The sequence below is a fragment of the Microtus pennsylvanicus genome, chromosome X (genome assembly GCF_037038515.1).
Source record: "Microtus pennsylvanicus isolate mMicPen1 chromosome X, mMicPen1.hap1, whole genome shotgun sequence".
Classification (NCBI taxonomy): Eukaryota; Metazoa; Chordata; class Mammalia; order Rodentia; family Cricetidae; genus Microtus; species Microtus pennsylvanicus.
This window is the reverse complement of record NC_134601.1, coordinates 87,173,580-87,194,546: the sequence shown is the minus strand read 5'-3', so window position 1 is coordinate 87,194,546 and position 20,967 is coordinate 87,173,580. Positions and strand designations below refer to the sequence as shown.

Here is a 20,967-nt window from a genome sequence, read left to right as displayed (position 1 = left end):
TGCTTCTCTAATTTCCCTCTCTGTTTCCTTATCCTTAGTGTATAGGAAGGCCACTGATTTTTTGGAGTTGATCTTGTATCCTGCCACATTACTAAAGGTGTTTATCAGCTGTAGGAGTTCTTTGGTAGAGTTTTTGGGGTCGCTTATGTATACTATCATATCATCTGCAAATAACGAGAGATTAACTTCTTCTTTTCCGATATGAATCCCCTTGATCCCTTTATGTTGTCTTATTGCTATTGCTAGAACTTCAAGCACTATATTGAAGAGGTATGGAGAGAGTGGACAGCCTTGTCGTGTTCCTGATTTTAGTGGGATGGCTTTGAGTTTTTCTCCATTTAATTTAATGTTAGCTGACGGCTTGCTGTAAATAGCTTTTATTATATTTAGGAATGGCCCTTGTATCCCTAATCTCTCCAAGACTTTTATCATAAAGGGGTGTTGAATTTTGTCAAATGCTTTTTCAGCATCTAATGAAATGATCATATGGTTTTTTTCTTTCAGTTTATTTATATGGTGGATTACATTGATAGATTTGCGTATGTTGAACCAGCCCTGCATCTCTGGGATGAAGCCTACTTGATCATAATGGATAATTTTTCTAATGTGTTCTTGGATTCGGTTTGCCAGTATTTTATTGAGAATTTTTGCATCGATATTCATGAGTGAGATCAGCCTGTAATTTTCTTTCTTGGTTGGGTCTTTGTGTGGTTTTGGTATCAGGGTAACTGTAGCTTCATAAAAGGAATTTGGCAATGACTCTTCTGTTTCTATATTGTGAAATACATTAAGGAGTATAGGTATTAGCTCTTCTTGGAAGTTCTGGTAGAATTCTGCATTGAAACCATCTGGTCCTGGGCTTTTTTTGGAAGGTAGATTTTTGATAATGGTTTCTAGCTCTTCGCGACTAACAGGTCTATTTAGATCATTCACCTGGTCTTGGTTTAGCTTTGGTATGTGGTACTTATCTAAAAAAATGTCCATTTCTTTTGTATTTTCTAGTTTTGTGGCATACAGGCTTTTGTAGTAAGATCTAATGAGTCTCTGAATTTCCTCTGTGTCTGTGGTTATGTCCCCCTTTTCATTTCTGATCTTATTAATTTGCGTGTTCTCTCTCTGTCGTTTAATTAGTTTGGATAGGGGTTTGTCGATCTTGTTGATTTTTCTCCAAGAACCAACTTTTTGTTTCATTGATTCTTTGGACTGTTTTCTGCGTTTCTATTTTGTTGATTTCCGCCCTCAGTTTGATTATTTCCAGTCTTCTACTCCTCCTGGGCGCATCTGCTTCTTTTTTTTCTAAAGCTTTCAGGTGTGCTGTTAAGTCTCCGATGTATGCTTTCTCTGTTTGCTTTAAGTGGGCACTTAGTGCTATGAACTTTCCTCTTAGCACTGCTTTCATAGTGTCCCATAGGTTTGAGTATGTTGTCCCTTTATTTTCATTAAGTTCAAGGAAGACTTTAATTTCTTTCTTGATTTCTTCCTTGACCCAGGTGTGGTTCAGTAGTTGACTGTTCAGTTTCCATGAGTTTGTCGGCTTTCTGGAGGTAGGATTGTTGTTGAATTCTAACTTTAATCCGTGGTGATCTGATAAGACACAGGTGGACACTGATATGTTTTTGTATCTGTGGAGGTTTCCTTTGTTTCCGAGTATGTGGTCAATTTTCGAGAAGGTTCCATGGGCTGCAGAGAAGAAGGTATATTCTTTCCTATTTGGGTGGAATGTTCTATAGATGTCTGTTAAGTCCATTTGCTTCATTACCTCCAGTAGTTCTCTTACTTCTCTATTAGGTTTCTGTCTGATTGACCTGTCCATTGCTGAGAGAGGTGTATTGAAGTCTCCTACTACTAGTGTGTGTGGTTTGATGTCTGCCTTGAGTTTTAGTAATATTTCTTTTACATACGTGGGTGCTTTTATATTAGGGGCGTAAATATTCAGGATTGAGACTTCATCCTGACCAATTGTTCCTGTTATGAGTATAAAGTGTCCATCTCGATCTCTTCGGATTGATTTTAGTTTGAAGTCAGTTTTGTTAGAAATTAATATGGCCACACCTGCTTTTTTCTTAGGACCATTTGCTTGAAAGATCTTTTCCCAGCCCTTTACTCTGAGTAGATGCCTGTCTTTGTGGTTGAGATGTGTTTCTTGCAAACAGCAGAATGTTGGATCCTGTTTTCGTATCCAATCTCTTAGCCTGTGCCTTTTTATAGGTGAATTGAGACCATTAATATTAAGTGATATTAATGACCAGTGGTTGTTTACACCAGATATTCTTATTGTTTTTGGAAGTAGAATTTGTGTGTCTCCCTTCTTTGAGTTGTGCTAGTGAAGGGTCGCTAGATGCCTGAGTTATTGTAAGCAGTGTTGGCAATGTTGGATTCCTTGGGTTGCGATTTTCCTTCTATTACTTTCTGTAGGGCTGGATTCGTGGCTACGTATTGTTTAAATTTGTTTTTATCCTGGAATGTCTTGATTTCTCCATTTATAGTGAACGAAAGCTTGGCTGGGTATAGTAGTCTGGGCTTGCATCCATGATCTCTTAGCTTCTGCAGTACTTCTATCCAGGACCTTCTGGCTTTCATTGTTTCCATAGAGAAATCAGGTGTAAGTCTGATCGGTTTACCTTTATAAGTTACTTGGCCTTTTTCCTTTGCAGCTCTTAGTATTCTTTCTTTAACCTGTATATTTTGTGTTTTGATTATTATATGGCGAGGGGATGTTTTCCTTTGATCCAGTCTGTTTGGTGTTCTATATGCTTCTTGAATATTCAAAGGAATATCTTTCTTTATGTTGGGAAAGTTTTCTTCCATAATTTTGTTCAAAATATTTTCTGGGCCTTTGAGCTGTGACTCTTCTCCTTCTTCTATTCCTATTATTCTTAGATTTGGTCTTTTTATTGTGTCCCATATTTCCTGAATGTTTTGTGATGAGAATTTGTTGGCTTTGCAGTTTTCTTTGATCAGAGCGTTTATTTTCTCTATGGTGTCCGCAGAATCTGAGATTCTTTCTTCTATTTCTTGTATTCTATTGATTATGCTTGTTTCTGTAGGCTCTGCTCGTTGACCTAGATTTTCCATATCCAGCTGGTCCTCAGTTTGTGTTTTCTTCCTTGCTTCCATTTCAGTTTTCAATTCTTGAACTGTTTCCATTACCTGTTTGATCGTTCTTTCTTGGTTTCCCAGGGTATTATGTACGTATTTACTCATTTCTTCAAATTTTTGGTTATACTTCTCATCCATTTCTATAAGGGCATTTTTCACATGTTGTTTAAGGGACTCTACAGCTTTCATAAAGTCAATTTTTTCCACTTCTTCTGTGTTATGGTGTTGGAGACCTTCTGTTGTAAGATCGTTGGGTTCTGGTGTTTTCATGTTGTTTTTCAGATTATTGGGTGAATTCTTTCCTTGGCGCCTGCCCATCTCCTCCTATCAATGCTATCTAAGGGGTCTTTTAAAACTGGTTCAGGTTCCCCTGCTGGCCAGGGGCTCCTCTTACAAAATGCCCTTGCTCTGTTTCCTGGTTCCTGCCGGGGGCCAAGATCCCTCTCACCCCTCAGAAAGGTCTTTAGGAATAGGACCCGGCTCCTCCTTTGCCAGGGACCTCCCCAACCGAAGGCCTACCTCTTTGGTTTAATTGTAGTGGGGCGATCTGTTCTTGGTGTTGCGCGCGGTCCCTGCAGCCTGCTTCTGCTGCTGGGACGGTTCCCGCCGCCAGCAGCCTGTGTCCTCTGCTGCCGCTCTGGTCCCAGTGGGTCCCCGCCGGCTGCGCTGGGCGTCCTCCGGCCGCGTTCCGCCGCCCGGTGTTCCGGCCGCGTTCTGCCGCCCTGTGGTCCGGCCGCGTTCCGCCGCCCGCTGTTCAACTTTTTTATTGAAAATAAATTTTTTATATTCTGATCACCATTTCTCTTCCCCCAACTCTTCCCAGATCCTCCCTGCCTACACAAATTCATGCCTTCCTTTTCTCTGTTTCGAAAACAAACAGGCAAAACAAACCAGAATAATTTTTAAGTACAAAAAAGTGTACACAATAAACTCCCAAGAACATAAAATTGAAGACTAATATACAAGTAAAACAACAGTAAGACAAAAAATACCAAAACAAAATTAATATGAGACAAAAAGTCTACAAAAATACCCTTGAGTTCATTTGTGTTAGCCATCTCATAATAGTTCTTATATTTATGCTGGCAAAGGCATGACTAAAATGGTTGACAATGCCATCCAGATTGGGTAAGCAACAAGTAGAACCAGAAAACTTAATGGATTAAAAAGACAAGGACTGAGTCAAGAAATCAAAGCAGTTAAGTGTGTGGTTGTTTGAAGCGGCTAGTATCCCATAATGTTTCTTTTTTTGTTTGTTTGTTTTAAAAGGTTTATTTATTTATTATGTATAGTGTTCTGTCTGTCTGTATGCTTGTTGGCCAGAAGAAGGCACAAGATCTCATTACAGATGGCTGTGAGCCACCATGTGGTTGCTGGGAATTGAACTCAGGACCTCTGGAAGAGCAGTCAGTGCTCTTAACCTCTGAGCCATCTCTCCAGCCCCCCATAATGTTTCATGATCCTGATTTTTCATCTCTGAGCAGAGAGGATATATTCAGATGAGCTAGATTTGTTCAGAAATGAGAAGCTTCATTAGCTGGAGTTGTCCTAATTTTATAGATGTCTAGCTCTATGGTAGCTTTCTTCTTTTTTCTGGCCACTGGGTTTTATAACCAATCAGCTCCTAAAGTTGAGGATAAAAGAGTACTGATCTTATCAGTAGAACTGAGTTCTAGCTGTCAGCAGCCACCTATATGGACAAAGCTCTTCACTGGATGATCTTTGATAATATTTATAATTAACGTAAGTCTGAGAAATGGAGAATTTGCACGTAGAGCAATAAGCTGAGGAAGACAAGGATCTTTATTATGTATGCAAACATAGTTTCTAGAACTTCCAGTTCTTAATTCTGATAAGAGAAGATAAGGCAACTCACAGTATTGCTGTACTTAGACTTAAATATGAAGGACGTCTGAGAAGGCTTCTCAGTTTAAGTTTTCATTTTAGTTAACTGAACATCAATTAAGATCTGACTCTTTTGTTATCAGGATCGTAAGAGGCAGTATGAGCTGCTCAAACTTGAGAGGAACTTCCAAAAACAGTCTACAGTGCTCAGACGTAAAACTGAGGAGGTAGGTAAGAAAAGCCTATCTGCTGTACTAAATGCATTGTCCTTTTCTTTCTTTCTTTCTTTCTTCCTTCCTTCCTTTCTTTCTTTCTTTCTTTCTTTCTTTCTTTCTTTCTTTCTTTCTTTCTTTCTTTCTTTCTTTCTTTCTTTTTAGTTTTTCGAAACAGGGCTTCTCTGTAGCTTTAGAGCCTGTCCTGGCACTAGCTCTTGTAGACCAGGCTGGTCTCGAACTCACAGAGGTCCACCTTCCTCTGCCTCCCGAGTGCTGGGATTAAAGGTGTGCGCCACCACCGCCCGGCTGTCCTTTTCAAACTAAAACACGTGTCTTAGGGAATAGGAGGTGTCAATATTGGCCAACAATTCTTAAGTCTTTTTCTTTGTTTTGTTTTATTTGGGGATTTGTTTTTTGTTTTTGTTTTTCTGTAGTCCAGGCTGTCAATGAACTCACTATACAGCCAAGGCCCACCTTAAACTCCTAATCTTCCTGACACTACCACCTAAGTGGTGGGATTATGAACATGCACTACCTTCCAAGCTGTATAAGTCCTAAGTCTTCATCTCTTTTCATCTAGTATGACCTGTGAACAAATAAATGTGTTGAAAACTACCATTTAAATGTGATTTTTTTAAAATATTTATTTATTTATTATGTATACAATATTCTTTCTACATGTATATGCCTGCAGGCCAGAAGAGGGCACCAGACCTCATTACAGATGGTTGTGAGCCACCATGTGGTTGCTAGGAATTGAACTCAGGACCTTTGGAAGAGCAGGCAATGCTCTTAACCGCTGAGCCATCTCTCCAGCCCTAAATGTGATTTTTTTTTAAATTCTAATTTGGATTTTTATTTTCTTAAAAAAATAAAACAGACTGCTAGCAATACATGACATTCCCAGACATTTTCAGCCTGCAGGAGTTCCTTTAAATCTACCCCTCTTGCAAGTTGAAGCAATAGTTATTCATCAGTTATGTCCATGGAGATTTTAAAACCTGGCTCCTATAGGAATTCAAACCGAGAGTTTATTTACTGAGATGCTACAAATTAGAATGTTCTTCAACATCACCGTTTCCTATTGTATTTAGGTAGCAGCTGCCAACAAACGTCTTAAGGATGCTCTCCAAAAGCAAAAGGAGGTTGCAGATAAACGGAAAGAGACTCAAAGCCGTGGGATGGAAGGCACTGCAGCTCAAATGAAGGTATGAACAGCCTGAACTGCCATTTTCCTTACATGCACTTGGGATAGGAAAAATAGGAAATAACTTTCTTTTGATTTAAAAGTAAATATGGAATTTGAAGTTCTGCCTGAAATCCTTATTTTTCAAAAGATTTATATCTGTAAACTGTTGTCAAAGAACAAGAGTAGAGAATTCTTTCTATCCCTGCCTGTCATAGCTCAGTTTCCATTTTATTCTGGTATAACAGACATATGGTGACTGGTACTTATTTAAAGTATAGATTGATGAAATGCTAGGTCGCATCATACCATGAACCAGGGGTGTAGACTGAAAAAAAGGACAGAGTTTGAGTATTCCTGTCATTCTGCTTTCTGACATTCAACATAGTATGACCATCCACCTCACACTCCTCCCCTCATGCCTTCCCTGTTATGGGGAGCTGTATGTCACTAAACTGTGAAAACCAATCAATTGTTCCTTAAGTTGCTTTTGTCACGTGTTTGAGCAAAGCACTGAGAAAAGTAACCAATATACACAGAATCCCCAAATACACTTTTTGGCAAGGTATGGTGGTATACTGGTGACCTAGTAGCATTTATGAAGCTGAGGCAAGAAAAATCATGAGTTCAAGGCAAGTCTTTGCACCATGGAATGTTTGAATCCACTGGTTCATATACATACATTCAGGCAAAACACTCATATACATTAAGTAAATCTAAAGTTTTAAAATTTTTTAAATTAAAGACCCAAATATAACCAGGCAGTGGTTCCACACACCTTTAATCCCAGCACTTGGGACACAGAGGCAAGTAGGTCTCTGAGTATGAGGCCAGCCTGGTCTACAGAGTGAGTTTCAGGACAGCCAGAGCTGTTACACAGAGAAACCCTGTCTTGACAAACCAGAGAGAGAGAGAGACTGGTTTAGCTTTAACTATAGATTTGTTTTAATTTTTTATAATTTTATTAAAATGAAATTGCATGGTATCTGACTTTTTGGCCTCTTATCAGCATAATTATTTTCACATTCATTCATATTATTATAACAGTTACTTTTATTGCTGAGTGGTATCTCATCCATTGTATTAATATATCATAACTTCTCTGGTCACCCATTGTCGCTCATTTGAGCTATTTCCAGTTTGGACTATTACAGATACTACATTGAATACTCATGGACTAAGTTTTTGTGGGAACTATGTGTCTTATTTCTTTTGGGTAGACATCCCAGACTCGAATGGCTTTCTCATCTGCTAAGTAATATGTTTTACCTATTAAACAATTACTTAACTGTTTTCAAAGTGGTTGTACTACTAGCAGTGAATGAAAAGGTCCTTGTTACTGCATGTTCTCAACAATACTTATGGTATTTTCAGTCTTTTAAATTTTATTTATTCTACTAAGTAAATCATATACCTTGTTTTCATTTTCCTAATAACTAAGGATGCTGAGCATCTTTTTATGTGTCTACTTGCTTTTTGTTTTTTGTTTGGTTGTTTTTTTGTTTTTTTTTTTTTTTGAGACAAGGTCTCTGCATAGCCCTGGCTGTCCCAGAACTCATTGTGTAGATCACACTGTCCTCAAATTCATAGAGATCTACCTGCCTTTGCCTCCTGAGAGCTGAGATTAAAGGTGTGAGCCACCACACCCAGCCTACTTTTTTGAATATGTTTATTCTGTGAAGTATCCAAATATTTTCCCCACTGTTTGACTGGATTTTGTTTTTCTTATTATAAACTTTGAATTCTTTCTGTAACTTGGATATATCCAATAGATGACCTCTGTTTTATATTATTTTCTCTTAGGCCCTGACTTGCTTTTTTCATTTTTAAATAGAATTGTTGGAATACCAAAACTTATCTTTGTTGAGACAGGACCATGTGTGTTCCTGGCTGACCTCAAACTCACTGTATAGCTGAGGATGAACTTGAGCTCCTGATCCTCCTGCTTCCACCTCCTGGGTGCTAGGATTATGCTCTTGGTTTCTCTTCAGATCGTGTAATCTTTCACCACTAATTTCTGGAATTACAGGCACGCACCACCATGCCCAACATAGGCTTTTAATTGATGTTATCCAATTTATTGATTCTTTTATGATTCATAGTTTCCATGTTTTACTTGACATCATTAATAAACTCATGTTTGTGAAGATTTTCTCCTAAATATTCTTTTTGAAATGTGTAATTTTAATCATTACATATAGGCATATGGTTCATTTTGGCATGATACTTCTGTAAGAATTACATGTCTGTATATCTATTTGTAGATTCCATTACATTGATCTACATATTTATGCTACTACCAAAATGTCTTAAATGCTATTCCTGAATTTCCAAAACATCAGATAGTATAAGTCCTCATAATTTCATTATTCTTTTTTCTTTTTCTTTTTTTGTTTGAGAAAACTGGGTCCTTCGCATTTCTATCTGAATTTTAGAATTGGTTTTAAGTTTCTGTCAAGTCTGCTACGAGTTTGATTAGGATTGCATAAAATTTATAGCTAATATGTAAGAATACTAAGGATTTTACAAAATGAGGGGGCTGGAGAGGTGACTCTGTGGTTGCAAGCACTGGCTCTTCTAGAGGACCCAGAATCAGTTCCCAGAACCCACATAGAAGCTTAAAACCATCTGTAACTCCAGTCCCAAAGGATCAGACATCCTCTTCTTACCCATCCAGTACCAGGAACACATGTGGTACACATACATACATTCAGGCAAAATACCCATATACCTAAAACTAATTTTTTATTAAAAATTGATTTCATTTTTTTCAGTTTTCCCTTTATTATCAAAATAATCTCATGGCTTGATTATTTTAGCTATTAGGATATAAAATGACATTACTTTTCTTACCGAGTTTATTTTATTAAAGCATAATTGACATAAAGTGTATGTGTGTGTGTGTGTGTACGCGTGTGTGTGTACGCGTGCACGCGCATACGCATGTTTTATTGGGTAGTTTAGTAAGTGCTAAGTATTAAAACCAAGGCCTTGTGCATGCTGGGTAGGTACTCTACTGATGAGCACCTCCCATACACTGATCTAGATCATAGTTAGCTCTCCTTTGTGTTGGTCTTATAATTACAAGCATAAAATATGGGTTCTTTTTTTAAGTTACTTTTTTATTTAACTTCATTTTATGTGCATTGGTGTGAATGTATCAGCTCCCCTGGAACTGGAGTTGTACAGTTGTGAGCTGTCATGTGGGTGCTGGGAATTCAACCTGGGTCCTCTGAAAGAATAGCCAGTGCTCGTTTCTGCTGAACCATCTCTCCAGCCCAAATATGGCTTATTTTAATGTGAGGTATTTAAGATTGAGTCATCTCAATTTTTGTGTATAAGTCCTATTCCAGTATATGGATTTACTATGGTTTGTTTATCCAATCAATTGTTAAGTGCTTTTAACTTTTTTTAGGCAAAGGCTGGCCTGGATTGCTTGTGTAGCCCAGGATGGCTAGTCTAACTTGTAGCACTCTTCTTGCTTCCGCTTCTAGAGTGCTGGAAGTATAGCTATGAACTGCCACACCTAAATAACAATTTTGGATTATATTGGGTTTTTCAGAGCGACAGAACCAATAGACATTAGAGATTTATGAGGAGAAATGGCTCTCATAGTTAGAGAGGGCTAAATGTCCCATAGTAGTTCATCTGCATGCTGGAGATTCAGGATACCATACCACACTTGAGTCTATGATAGGAGACTAGTTGTATAACTGTAAGTCACAGGGCAAAGGCTTGAGAATCTGGGGGTGTTGAATTAAGTCCTGGAGTCCAAAGATCAAAGTACTTGGAGCTCTCATGCCCCAACTCCAAGAAAGTTAGAGGATTTGCCCTCCCTGCCTGTCAGTTTTCTTCTATCTGCTACTCTGGCCTGTTGTGCATGGTAGCCACCCACATTGATGATGAATTTTCTCGAATCAGTCCACCTTCTCAATTGCTATTCTCCCCTGAAAACACCCTGACAGATATACTCAGAGAAATGACTTTACTTGTTCTTTAGGTATCCCTTAATCCAATCAAATCAGAACCTAAAATAAGCCATTACATGAATTAAACTACTACTAGAAAGTTCACATGCAAATTTCTGCATAAGCATTACCTTTCACTTTGGCACACCTAAGAAATGGGATACATCATAATTTCATAGAGAAAACCTACTAAGATTCTGAGCCATAAAATAAATTTTAGTGTGCTCTGAATGACTTAAGATGGTTTAAGTCTTGTGCAGTATGTTTTTTTTTTACCATGATGGAATTAAACTAGAAATGGATATCAAAAAGATACTTGAAAAACAGCATGGTGGTACATGCTTGTCACCTCAATATCCCCATAGGTAGAGGCAGGAGGATCAGAAGTTCAAGACCAGCCTCACTACAGTTTGAAGCGCGCCTGAGTTACATGTACTATATTTGAAAAACTCCCCAGGTACTTAGAAACTAAGTGATATGCTTCTAAATAACCCACCATCAAAGAGAAAATTAACCCAAACTTTTAGAATTTATCTTGAATTGAATGAAAATACATTGCTTTTAAAGGAAAACTTTTCTAGCCCTATGTACCTATGTTAGATAAAAATGAATGCAAGTCATTGATATCAACTTCTTCCTTGAAGAAACTAAGAAAGTAAAATTAAATACAAACTAAGCAGAAATAAGGAAGTAATAAAGACCAGAGTAAAAATTAATTAATGAGCTTTGTAAAAATTATTACTAATTTTGATAGTTCATACCTATGGTGCTAGAATTTTGGGGATCAAGGCAGGAGGATCACAAAATAAAAGTAAGCCTAGGCTGCATAATAGCACTCTATTTCGAAAAGTGTTATGTCAAACAAAAAATATGTTTATGGTAAAATATATATAAGCATCAATTTTTTCCAAGTTAGCCGTCTGTAAGAAGGAGTTGGTTGAGGAAGAAAGGAAGAGTTGGTTCTTTCATAGGCCTCTGGATTTCCTGATCAAAAAAAGGTAGAAAACAAAATGTAATTAATAGAAATTTCATAAATTATATCACTGTATATTTTATATACTGTAATGAAGATTAAAAAGGAATGTGCTAAATGCCTACTTTGAGAGTTTGACTGAAATAAACAATTTCTCTGAAACATACAAACTACAGAAGTTTATTGAAGAAGATGCATATAATAACCTGAACAACCTGAGATCAATTTTTGTTGTAAGGAGAGAGGGCCCCTTTGTTTGTCCCTGCCTGTAGTAATAGGAGCGGCGGGGCTGCGTCCCCAACACCCCAGCCGCCTGGCTAGCTTATGCCCGAAATAACAACACACAAACTGTATTCATTTAATTACTGCTTGGCCCATTTCTGATCATCTGTGTAGCGCCCCTAGGTGCGCTTACTGGGAAGATTCTAGCCTATGTCCATCCTGGGTCGGAGCTTCATCACGTGCGTCTGCCTGGGATCATGGCGTCTCTCTGAGGCGTCTGCTCCCGAGTGGAGAGCTGTGGAGTCTGAGCTCACTTCCTCTTCCTCCCAGCGTTCTGTTCTGTTTACTCCTCCCACCTATCTTCTAACCAATGAGGGCCAAGCAGTTTCTTTTTATTTAACCAATGACCTTCCTCCATCATTTCCCCTTTTTCGGTTTAAACAGAAAAAAAGGCTTTAACTTTAACATAGCAAAATTACATATAACAAAACAGTTATAAAGTAAAAGTTACAATAATCTTTATCATAACTAAGGAAAACTATAACTATAACTGACTATTCTTAACTCCATCAAAGACTCCAGAAAGATACAATACTACCTAAGCAAACAAGAAAAAAGCAACTTTTAAAACTCTAGAAATGACAGAGACATCTTGCTGCCTGTACAGTCACCCAAAATTCCTCTGTACCGTTGGGGCATCCATCTTCGGCCTACAGGCCCATAGTTTCCAGCAGACATTTCCATAAAGCAGGAAATTTCAAAGGCAATCACTATCTGCTTGTCCTGAAGAATGTCTCACAGACTCTTTCATGAATCAGGAACCCCGAAAGATCATCTCACCTTTAGGCAAGTTCAGTAGTCCTCTCTCTGTGGGTTCTCTGTGTCCAGTTTATGCAATAGTCCAGGCAAGAGCAGTTTCTTGCCCAAATGGCTATCAAACTCCATAAGGATCCTCTTCGATGCCCATCTTCTTCTTGAAGTAGATTGGTGCTGCCAGGAGCAGAGTGTCTCATTGTCATGAAAAACCCTAAGTTATTAAAACTTTTATAATGCCATATTCTATAATCTTTGAAAATATGAAAAATGCCTATCTAAAATATATCTATGCATATCTAGAAAATCTTAACTAACGTGACTACAAACTTGACTATTATGATTATCTATTAACTACCTATATACATTACATTTTTAAATGAACTACACAATCACAATACCTTAATAAAGATCAGAAATACATATACATATAACAAAATTGACCTTAAATCTCTATCAATAAAGCAAAATCTATACTAATGCAAATTATTCATATCTATATCATATCCCCCTTTAAATGTAAAAGAACATTTATAAACCATATTTGGGAACATGGGCGCAGTTTTTTCTCTCCAAACTGCTTCCTGCTGAATGGGGGCGCTGTTAATCAGATCATTTAGGGTGTAACCTGTGTGCCAGGTTTATCTCAGTTGGCAGTTGAGTGAAGTAATTTTCTGAACCCTTTAGGAGGGCGTGGTCCATCATACCAAATCGGAATAGAAGAAATGAACAGGGTCTCATCCTCTGTGAAAACAAAATAAGAAACTCCTTTCCAAAGCATCATGTCCTTAGATCCAAATTTTAAAGTCAAGGCATCAAAATATCTATGTTGGATTAGTTCAGCAGCATTTATAAATAAATATCTTTTAGCAGCTTTTGCTCCTTCCTCAGCATTTAAACAATTCAAAGAGAGCATAATAACAGACAGTATCAAAATTCTATGTCTATTTTCCATCTTTGTACAGCTTTGTTTTAACCTCTATTTCGTTTATTTTTACTTTTAACTTTTTGCTTTTTGAGACAGGTTCTCTGTATCTTTGACCTAGAATAAGTCTGTAGACCAGGCTGTCCTTGAACTCTCAGAGATTGGCCTGTCTCTGCCTTCCAGGCATTGGGATTAAAGGTGTGTGCTACCGCACCTTGAAGTCACAGAGGTCATTCTCCCTCTTCCTTCCAAGTGTTGGAATTAAAGGTGTGTACTACCATACACAACAACTCTCTTCCTTTTTTTTGTTTTGTTTTTTACTTTAAGAACTTTAACTTTTAGTTTGCATATATTTTTAATACATTGTAAACCATTTAAAAATTTACTTTGTCTTTGAATCTCTCTTTAGTGTATATCTCTCTTTTTCTGACCACATGAGTCTTTAATTTACCAAGCAATATCAGTAGGACTAAAGCCGTGGCTTTGCCAGCTATATCCAGTCCATTCCTTAGCTTTCCAACCTCGTGGCTGAGGTACTGGCTGTAGCCATGTTTAATGCCATAATTCTAAGGCATTTCAAGGTTTCTGCCAGCAAGTAAGTTGCAGCATTATGTCCACAGAAAACACACAAGTCCTCTCTCTGTAGTTGGCCCTCCTGCCTCAAACAGTCAGAGTTTGCCCTGGCAGGACAGCCAGAAAGCAAGCATTTTCAAACAGCGCAGCATTTTTAAACGGCGCAGCTTTTTTCCTGCTACGGCTGAAAACTGAAAAACATGCGTTCAGGTTTTCGTCAATACCGTTTAAGTGTTTCGTGGCAGGACCTCTTAATGAGCTGCAGGGTTTTGCAGCTAAAGCTGAGTCAGGAAGCCTCTCTTAGATGAGAGAGCTTGCTTGCCTCTAGCAAGCAGAGCAGACCCAAGAAATTGCCACAAGAAACATGCTTTACTCTATTCTTTTCCAAGCTTTCTCAGGCTTTCAGTGGATACAGTTGTCCACATGGGCGCCATTTGTAGTAATAAGGGTGGTGGGGCTGCGTCCCCAGCACCCCCGCTGCCTGCTTGGCTAGCTTATGCCCCGAAATAATTACAGGGACACTGTATTCTTTTAATCACTGCTTGGCCCATTTCTATCTAGCCTCTTCTAGGCTAACTCTCGCACCTGGACTAGCCCATTTCTAATATTCTATGTAGCACAGCTAGATGCGCTTACTGGGAAGATTCTAGCCACCCAACTAGCTTACACCTGAAATAACCACACAGAAACTGTATTCATTAAAACACTGCTTGGCCATTAGCTCTAGTTTCTTATTTGCTAATTCTTAGGTCTTAATTTAACCCATTTCTATTCATCTGTGTATCGCCACCTGACTGTGGCTTACCAGCAAGATTCTAACCAGTATCCATCTCAGGCAGAAGATCATGGTGTTTCTCACTCTGCCCTCCTTCCCAGCATTCAGTTCTGTCTATCCCGCCTACCTAAGTTCTGTCCTATCAGACCCAAAGCAGTTTCTTTACTCATTAACCAATGAAAGCAACACATGAAGAGAAGAGCCTCCTACACCAAGTTTTTGTGTGTTTAGTATGTGTATATGCAGGTTTGCATAAGTGGGGGGTGGACCTTGTGAAGGCATGGGTATCCTGTTTCTGACTCCCAGGTGCTGGACTTACAGGCAGGCTACCATGCCCCCATCCCTTGACTTTTAAATAGATGCTGGGAATCTAAACTCCAGTTTTCATATTTCTGTGGCAAGAGATCTAACCACTGAGTCACCTCCCTAGCCCTTGCAATCCAATTTTGAAGTTGAATTTGGTTAATTTCCTTTCTGGTGATGGGAATAAGAGAAGAAGTAGAGGGTGGCCTTAAGTTAGTCATATATGAAAAGTTTTATCTTTCCAAGACAGTTGTACTATGTAGGTTTGGCTTCCTGGAGCTCACTATGTAGACCAGGCTTGCCTCATTCACAGAAATCAACCTGCCTCTGCCTCCCACGTTAAAGGTATGGGCCACTACTGCCCAGCTATGAAAATCTTGATCAATAAAAAAAAATTTAAAACACAGGTGTGCTAATGCACACCTTTAATCCCAGCAGATCTCTGAGTTCAAGGGGACAGCCTAGTTTACATATAGAGCTCCAAGACAGCCAGAGAGACCCTGCCTAAATAAATAAATAGATAAATAACACAACAAAGCAAGCAAGTAAACAACTATATGGCCCTACAGATCCAGATAGGTTTTCTAGTTCTCTCTCCCTCTCTCTCTCCCTCTCTCTCTCTCTCTCTCTCTCTCTCTCTCTCTCTCTCTCTCTCTCTCTCTCTCACACACACACACACACACACACACACACACACACACACACACACACAGAGTCTCATCTCTGGGTTACCTGTAACTCCCTAAACAGATAAACAGATTAGGCTGGCCTTGAACTCACAGAGACCTGCCTAGCTTTGCCACCCAAGTGCTGGGATTAAAGGTGTGTACCACCACGCCCAGCCCAAATTCTTTCAAATTTTTAGGGAAGAAATAATATTAATTCTATGCAGAGTCTTTTAGACAACTGAATCAGAAGGACTACTTTTGCTGCTCAACTTATGAGGTTGTCAGTAGTTTTCTCTGATAACCAAAACCAGATACAGACATTACAAGGAAACTACAGACTAATATCTTACAAACATAGTAGAATTTTTTTATTATTTTATGGATGCATGGTTCTCATAATGAGGCTCTATCCCAAAACACTTACATTAAGTCACAAATGTACTTAGTACACCTCACCTGCTAAGTATTATAGTTCAGACCTATCTACCTTAAGTATGCTAATACATATTACCTAGAATTGGACAAAATCATCTAACAAAATGTCTACTAAGTGTTTAATATCTAATGTAGTTTCTTCCATACAATGCTGAAAATGAAAAACAATAATTTTATAGGTATAAGAAATAAAATAGGTATTTGGTAGATATGATGGGATGTGAAAACATATAACACAATATCAAAAAAAATGCTGACTTCTACTTCATATGCTTCACAATCTGGAGCAATGTTGCTGCCCTTTGGGAACATTGGAGTTCTGGTATTACCGGCACAAACATTTAGAATATATCGGCTTCACCAAGCAAGGTGATTCATGCCTGTAAACTAAACCCAGCACTTGGGAGACAGAGGCAGGAGAATCATATCAAGTTTGGGTCCAACCTGTTCTACCTACCAAGTTCTAGGCCAGCCAGTGTTACATAGCAAAACTTTGTCTCAATAGAAAGAAAAAAATAATTAGCATCTTCAATTTTATGAAGATAACTTCTTTATTCTTGGTAATATTTTTTCTAAAATCTACCTGTTCTTTTTTACTTGTTTCTTTTTGCTTTTTAAAATACTTGTCTTTATTTTATGTATATGAGTGCTTGCCTGTTCTTTTATGTGCACCCCATTTGTGCCTAATGTTTGAGGAGGCCAGAAGAGAGCATAGATCTGATGGAACTAGCGTTACAGATAGTTGTGAGCCACCATGTGGCTTCTGGGACCTGAACCTGAATCTTCTGCTGAGCTGTCTCTCCAGCTTCTTGTTTTGCTTTGAGACCTCACTCTGAAGATCCTCTACCTCAGCCTCCTGAGTGTTATTGTTATAGGTATGCACCATCATGCCTGCCTTTAAAATCTACCTCTAATGTTAATGTAGTCCTCCCCCCAGCTCTCTTTCGATTAGTGTTTAGTCTGGTAATTGTAGACCCAATTGATTTTAACTTATTGTGCATTGTTTAAGTGTGTTTCTCATAAGTAGCAAGTTGTTGCTTCTATTGTCTTTTTGTTTGAATTAAAGATAGTTTTGTTTCACAGTTTTGGGTGCTTTGTATTGAGAATTATTTTCTTCCTGATGAAATGGGCCTTTTTATCCATGGTAGTATTCCTACATAAGAATTCTACTTAACCAGCTACTGATTTAGCCACTCGAGCTTTCTTTTTATCACTATTAGTATAATTTATCTTAATCATCATCTTAAATGTTCACAGAAATGATAACCGGGATTTTGTGGTTGTTGTGGTTGCTTGTTTTAATAATATTTTATTAGCTCTTTGAGAATTTTATATAATATATTTTGATCATATTCACCTTTTCTCCCCAACTCCCATCAGATCCACCTCTACCTCCCTACCCAACCAACTTCATGTCCTCGTTTTTATTTTTAAACCCACCAATCTAATCTGTGCTGCCCAAATACTCTGGGCTGTGTGACCATTCACTGGAGTGTGGGCTACCTACAAGGACACACCCTTACAGAAAGCTGACTCTTTATCCCCTGATAGCTGTCGCTAGCTCCCCAGTTAGGGGTAGGACTTCAGCCCACTTATACCTCCTGGGATTTTGTCTGGTTTGAGCTTACACAGCTCTTGTTCTTTTAAGAACTCATCTGTCTTTTGTGGGTTCTTTTTCTTGTTTTGGTGTTGGGGATTAAATTTATAACATTTTGACTATGAACACCCACTATACCACTAAGCTATATCCAACCTTCAAGGTTACTGTTTCTAAAAGTCTATTTAGCTAATTACATTTTCTTTTTAATCTCCCTTTTATCTTTATTTATTTATAACTTTTTCATTATATTTAAGTGTGTGTATGTACATGTGGATGTGCGTACCTGAGTTCAAGTATCTGAGGGAAGCCAAAGGCATTAGATCCCAAGATCTAGAGTTACAGGCAGTTGTAAGCTGCCTGACATGAGTGCTGGCAACCACTCTTGGGTCTTCTGAAAGAACAGTAAGTGCCCTTAACTTCAAAGCCATCTCTCCAGCCCCTCACACACCTTCTACTTTAAACATGATAGTTAATGGCAAAAAAAACCCACAAATATTATGGGAACAGTAAACAGAAGTAGTAGGATACCTAGAGAAAAGTTTGCTATAGAAAGCCTCTCGTGACTTTGGGGATATTGTTGATAAAAGTTCTTAGAGAGGTAATGGTTTTAGTGAGATTGACATAAATAAGAATCTCACTTCTGGTTTCATAGGCTCTAGTCCAAATGAACTATATCTAGCCCAACTCACATGTCACTGATTTCTCTTCTAGAATTGGCTTGGAAATGAAATTGAAGTTATGGTCAGTACTGAGGAAGCCAAACGGCATCTGAATGACCTTCTTGAAGATAGAAAGATCCTTGCTCAGGATGTGGCACAGCTCAAAGAAAAAAAACAATTTGAAGAGAATCCACCTCCTAAACTCCGAGTAAGTGTCATGGGAAAATGCTAACAATAACCACATAGAATTTCCAGCAAATCCTCACTGCTTTGGAGTACTCTTTCCTTTTAACCTTCTTGCCCACTGTCTTTACAGAGGCGCACATTCTCACTTGATGAAGTGCGTAGTCAAGATTCAGAAGCAGAAGATTGTATTGCAAAGAAGATTGAAAGCCGGGAGACTGAACTGGAGCTCAGGTAATAGGGCTATAGCTGAAGCATAAAATGTTATGCCTGGAATCCAAATAGGTGCCACCATCCCACTCATTCAAGAGTTGTCCTCTTCAAAAGATTTTATGGTGGGAAAACAATAGCGAACAGAAAGTAATGGAATTTTGAAATCCATTCTGGACTGTGTCACTATGATGCTCTATGAGGTAAGTGTCATTCTTCTCTCTTTACATTTGTGAAGCAAAGTTGGGGATCTTAAACTTTTTGGCAGAGAGACCAACAATACACACTGCAACAAAGACAGGATCTTTAAGAAATGATGCGGTTCAAACTTGTAGCACCAATAATAAAACCCAGAGACAGATATTGGGGTTCCAGCTGAAGAATCAGAGAAGCAAGGCAGCCAGCCACTAGAGAGCTCTTACCTCTACAAAATCTTCAGACTGAAAGGAGAGTGAGTTTCTGTCTTATCCAGCCTTATATTCCTTTGTTGTACTGGGATTAAAGGAGTGCACTACCACTGCCTGACCTATATGTCTGACTAGTATGGCTGCTTTGCACTCTGATCTTCAGGCAAGCTTTATTTATTAAAACAAAATATCACTATATAAACTTGTTAGCTACATATAGAAAAATGAAACTAGATTATTTCCTCTTATACACCAAAATCTCCACATAAATCACAGACCTGAGACCATAACCCAATAGAGAAGAAAATAGTGAACACACTTCAACTTATAGGAAGCACACATTTTTTTTAATATTATATTTATTATGTATACAATATTCTGTCTGCATGTATGCCTGTAGTCCAGAAGAGGGCACCAGACCTCATTACAGATGGTTGTGAGCCACCATATGGTTGCTGGGAATTGAACTCAGGACCTTTGGAAGAACAGGCAATGCTCTTAACTGCTGAGCCATCTCTCCAGCCCCAGAAGCACACACTTTTGACAGCAAATGAGACCTCATGAAAAATAAAAGCTTCTGCATATCAAAGGACACCATCATTCCAGTGTAGAGGCAGCCCATAGAATGGGGGGAAAATCTTTATCAGCTATACATCTGACAGAGGGTTAAAAATTAGAATATATACTGAAGTAAAAAATTTTGTTTTTGTTTTTCGAGACAGGGTTTCTCTGTAGCTTTGGAGCTTGGCCTGGAACTAGCTCTTGTAGACCAGGCTGTTCTCGAACTCACAGAGATCTGCCTGCCTCTGCTTCCTGAGTGCTGGGATTAAAGGCATATGCTACCGCCACCTGGCATAGTAAAAAATTTTGAGACAAACAATGAGACAAAGAACTAACAGTTCACATACCATGATATGCTTACCCCACACCTACATATACACAGAGATATAAATAAAAGGTAGAAAAAAATCAATTGTTCTAAGCCTCTACATATATATGTTCTACTTATTTCAACCAATATTTAATAAAATTAGATCCACTTTGATATTTCCTTGGACTTCCTTTTGTTATAGGTTTGGAGGTACCACATAAACTTTGAATAGGTGGCTTATTATTTTTTTTTAACTGATCACTCCATATATAAGAGTCTTTTAATTTTCTTCTCAGAGCTCCTCCCTTTCTTCTTGCTGTTGAGGCTGATCACAATAAATCTCACTGTTCTCTCCCTGAAGGAATGCTCAGATTGCAGACCTCCAGCAAAAGCTCCTAGATGCTGAAAGCGAAGATAGGCCGAAAAAACGCTGGGAGAATATTGCCACAATTCTGGAAGCCAAATGTGCCATAAAATATTTAATTGGAGAGGTAAAATTACTCTTCCTAATGATAACAGTTATAGGGGACCTGGCTGGGTAGGTTGAAGTGTAAGGAACACTTTTTTTCTTTTTTTTCATAGTTTAATTTTTATTAGACAAAAGTTTACTGCTAGCAAAGAAACCTCCTACTTAGAAACATGATGAGCTACTCCTTTAGAACTGCATTTGTTATTTATGAAGTACTGTTTTACACAAAGGCATTGTAGTAGCTATTGCCATTCTAAGCTGCCAAAATGCTATGAAGGCAAAACCATCTCCGTCTACTTCTCTTGCCTTCCAAACTGAGAGTTCGGTACAAGAAACTGGATCCCACCTTTGTTTTTAAGAACTGCTCCTATGATGGATCACTATTTTTGTTTTCCTTTTACTTGCCACTTTTTGTCTTCCCATAATATTTTATTTCTATTATAAGAAGAACATGTGAAGAAATAGTATAGAAGGAAGGAATTGCTGTGTCTCTCCTGTTTATTATGGACAAATGAAGGAATACTTTTTTAGTGCTATAGCTACTTTTCATGGTAAAAACTCCAAGATA

General features: G+C 38.3%; 1 protein-coding gene across 4 annotated transcripts in view; it reads left to right on the top strand.

Annotated features, from left to right (window-relative positions):
• The window catches only part of Kif4a (kinesin family member 4A), a 122,527-nt gene that overhangs the window by 86,933 nt on the left and 14,627 nt on the right, over positions 1-20,967 (top strand). For 3 of the 4 annotated variants that reach the window (XM_075957091.1, XM_075957090.1, XM_075957094.1), the window contains 5 exons: positions 5,088-5,175; positions 6,258-6,367; positions 18,312-18,467; positions 18,576-18,676; positions 20,292-20,421. In XM_075957091.1, the coding sequence (XP_075813206.1) occupies positions 5,088-5,175; positions 6,258-6,367; positions 18,312-18,467; positions 18,576-18,676; positions 20,292-20,421 (585 nt within the window). Of the gene's footprint in view, positions 1-5,087; positions 5,176-6,253; positions 6,368-18,311; positions 18,468-18,575; positions 18,677-20,291; positions 20,422-20,967 lie in introns of all 4 variants that reach the window. The other variant, XM_075957092.1, reaches the window with a different exon arrangement.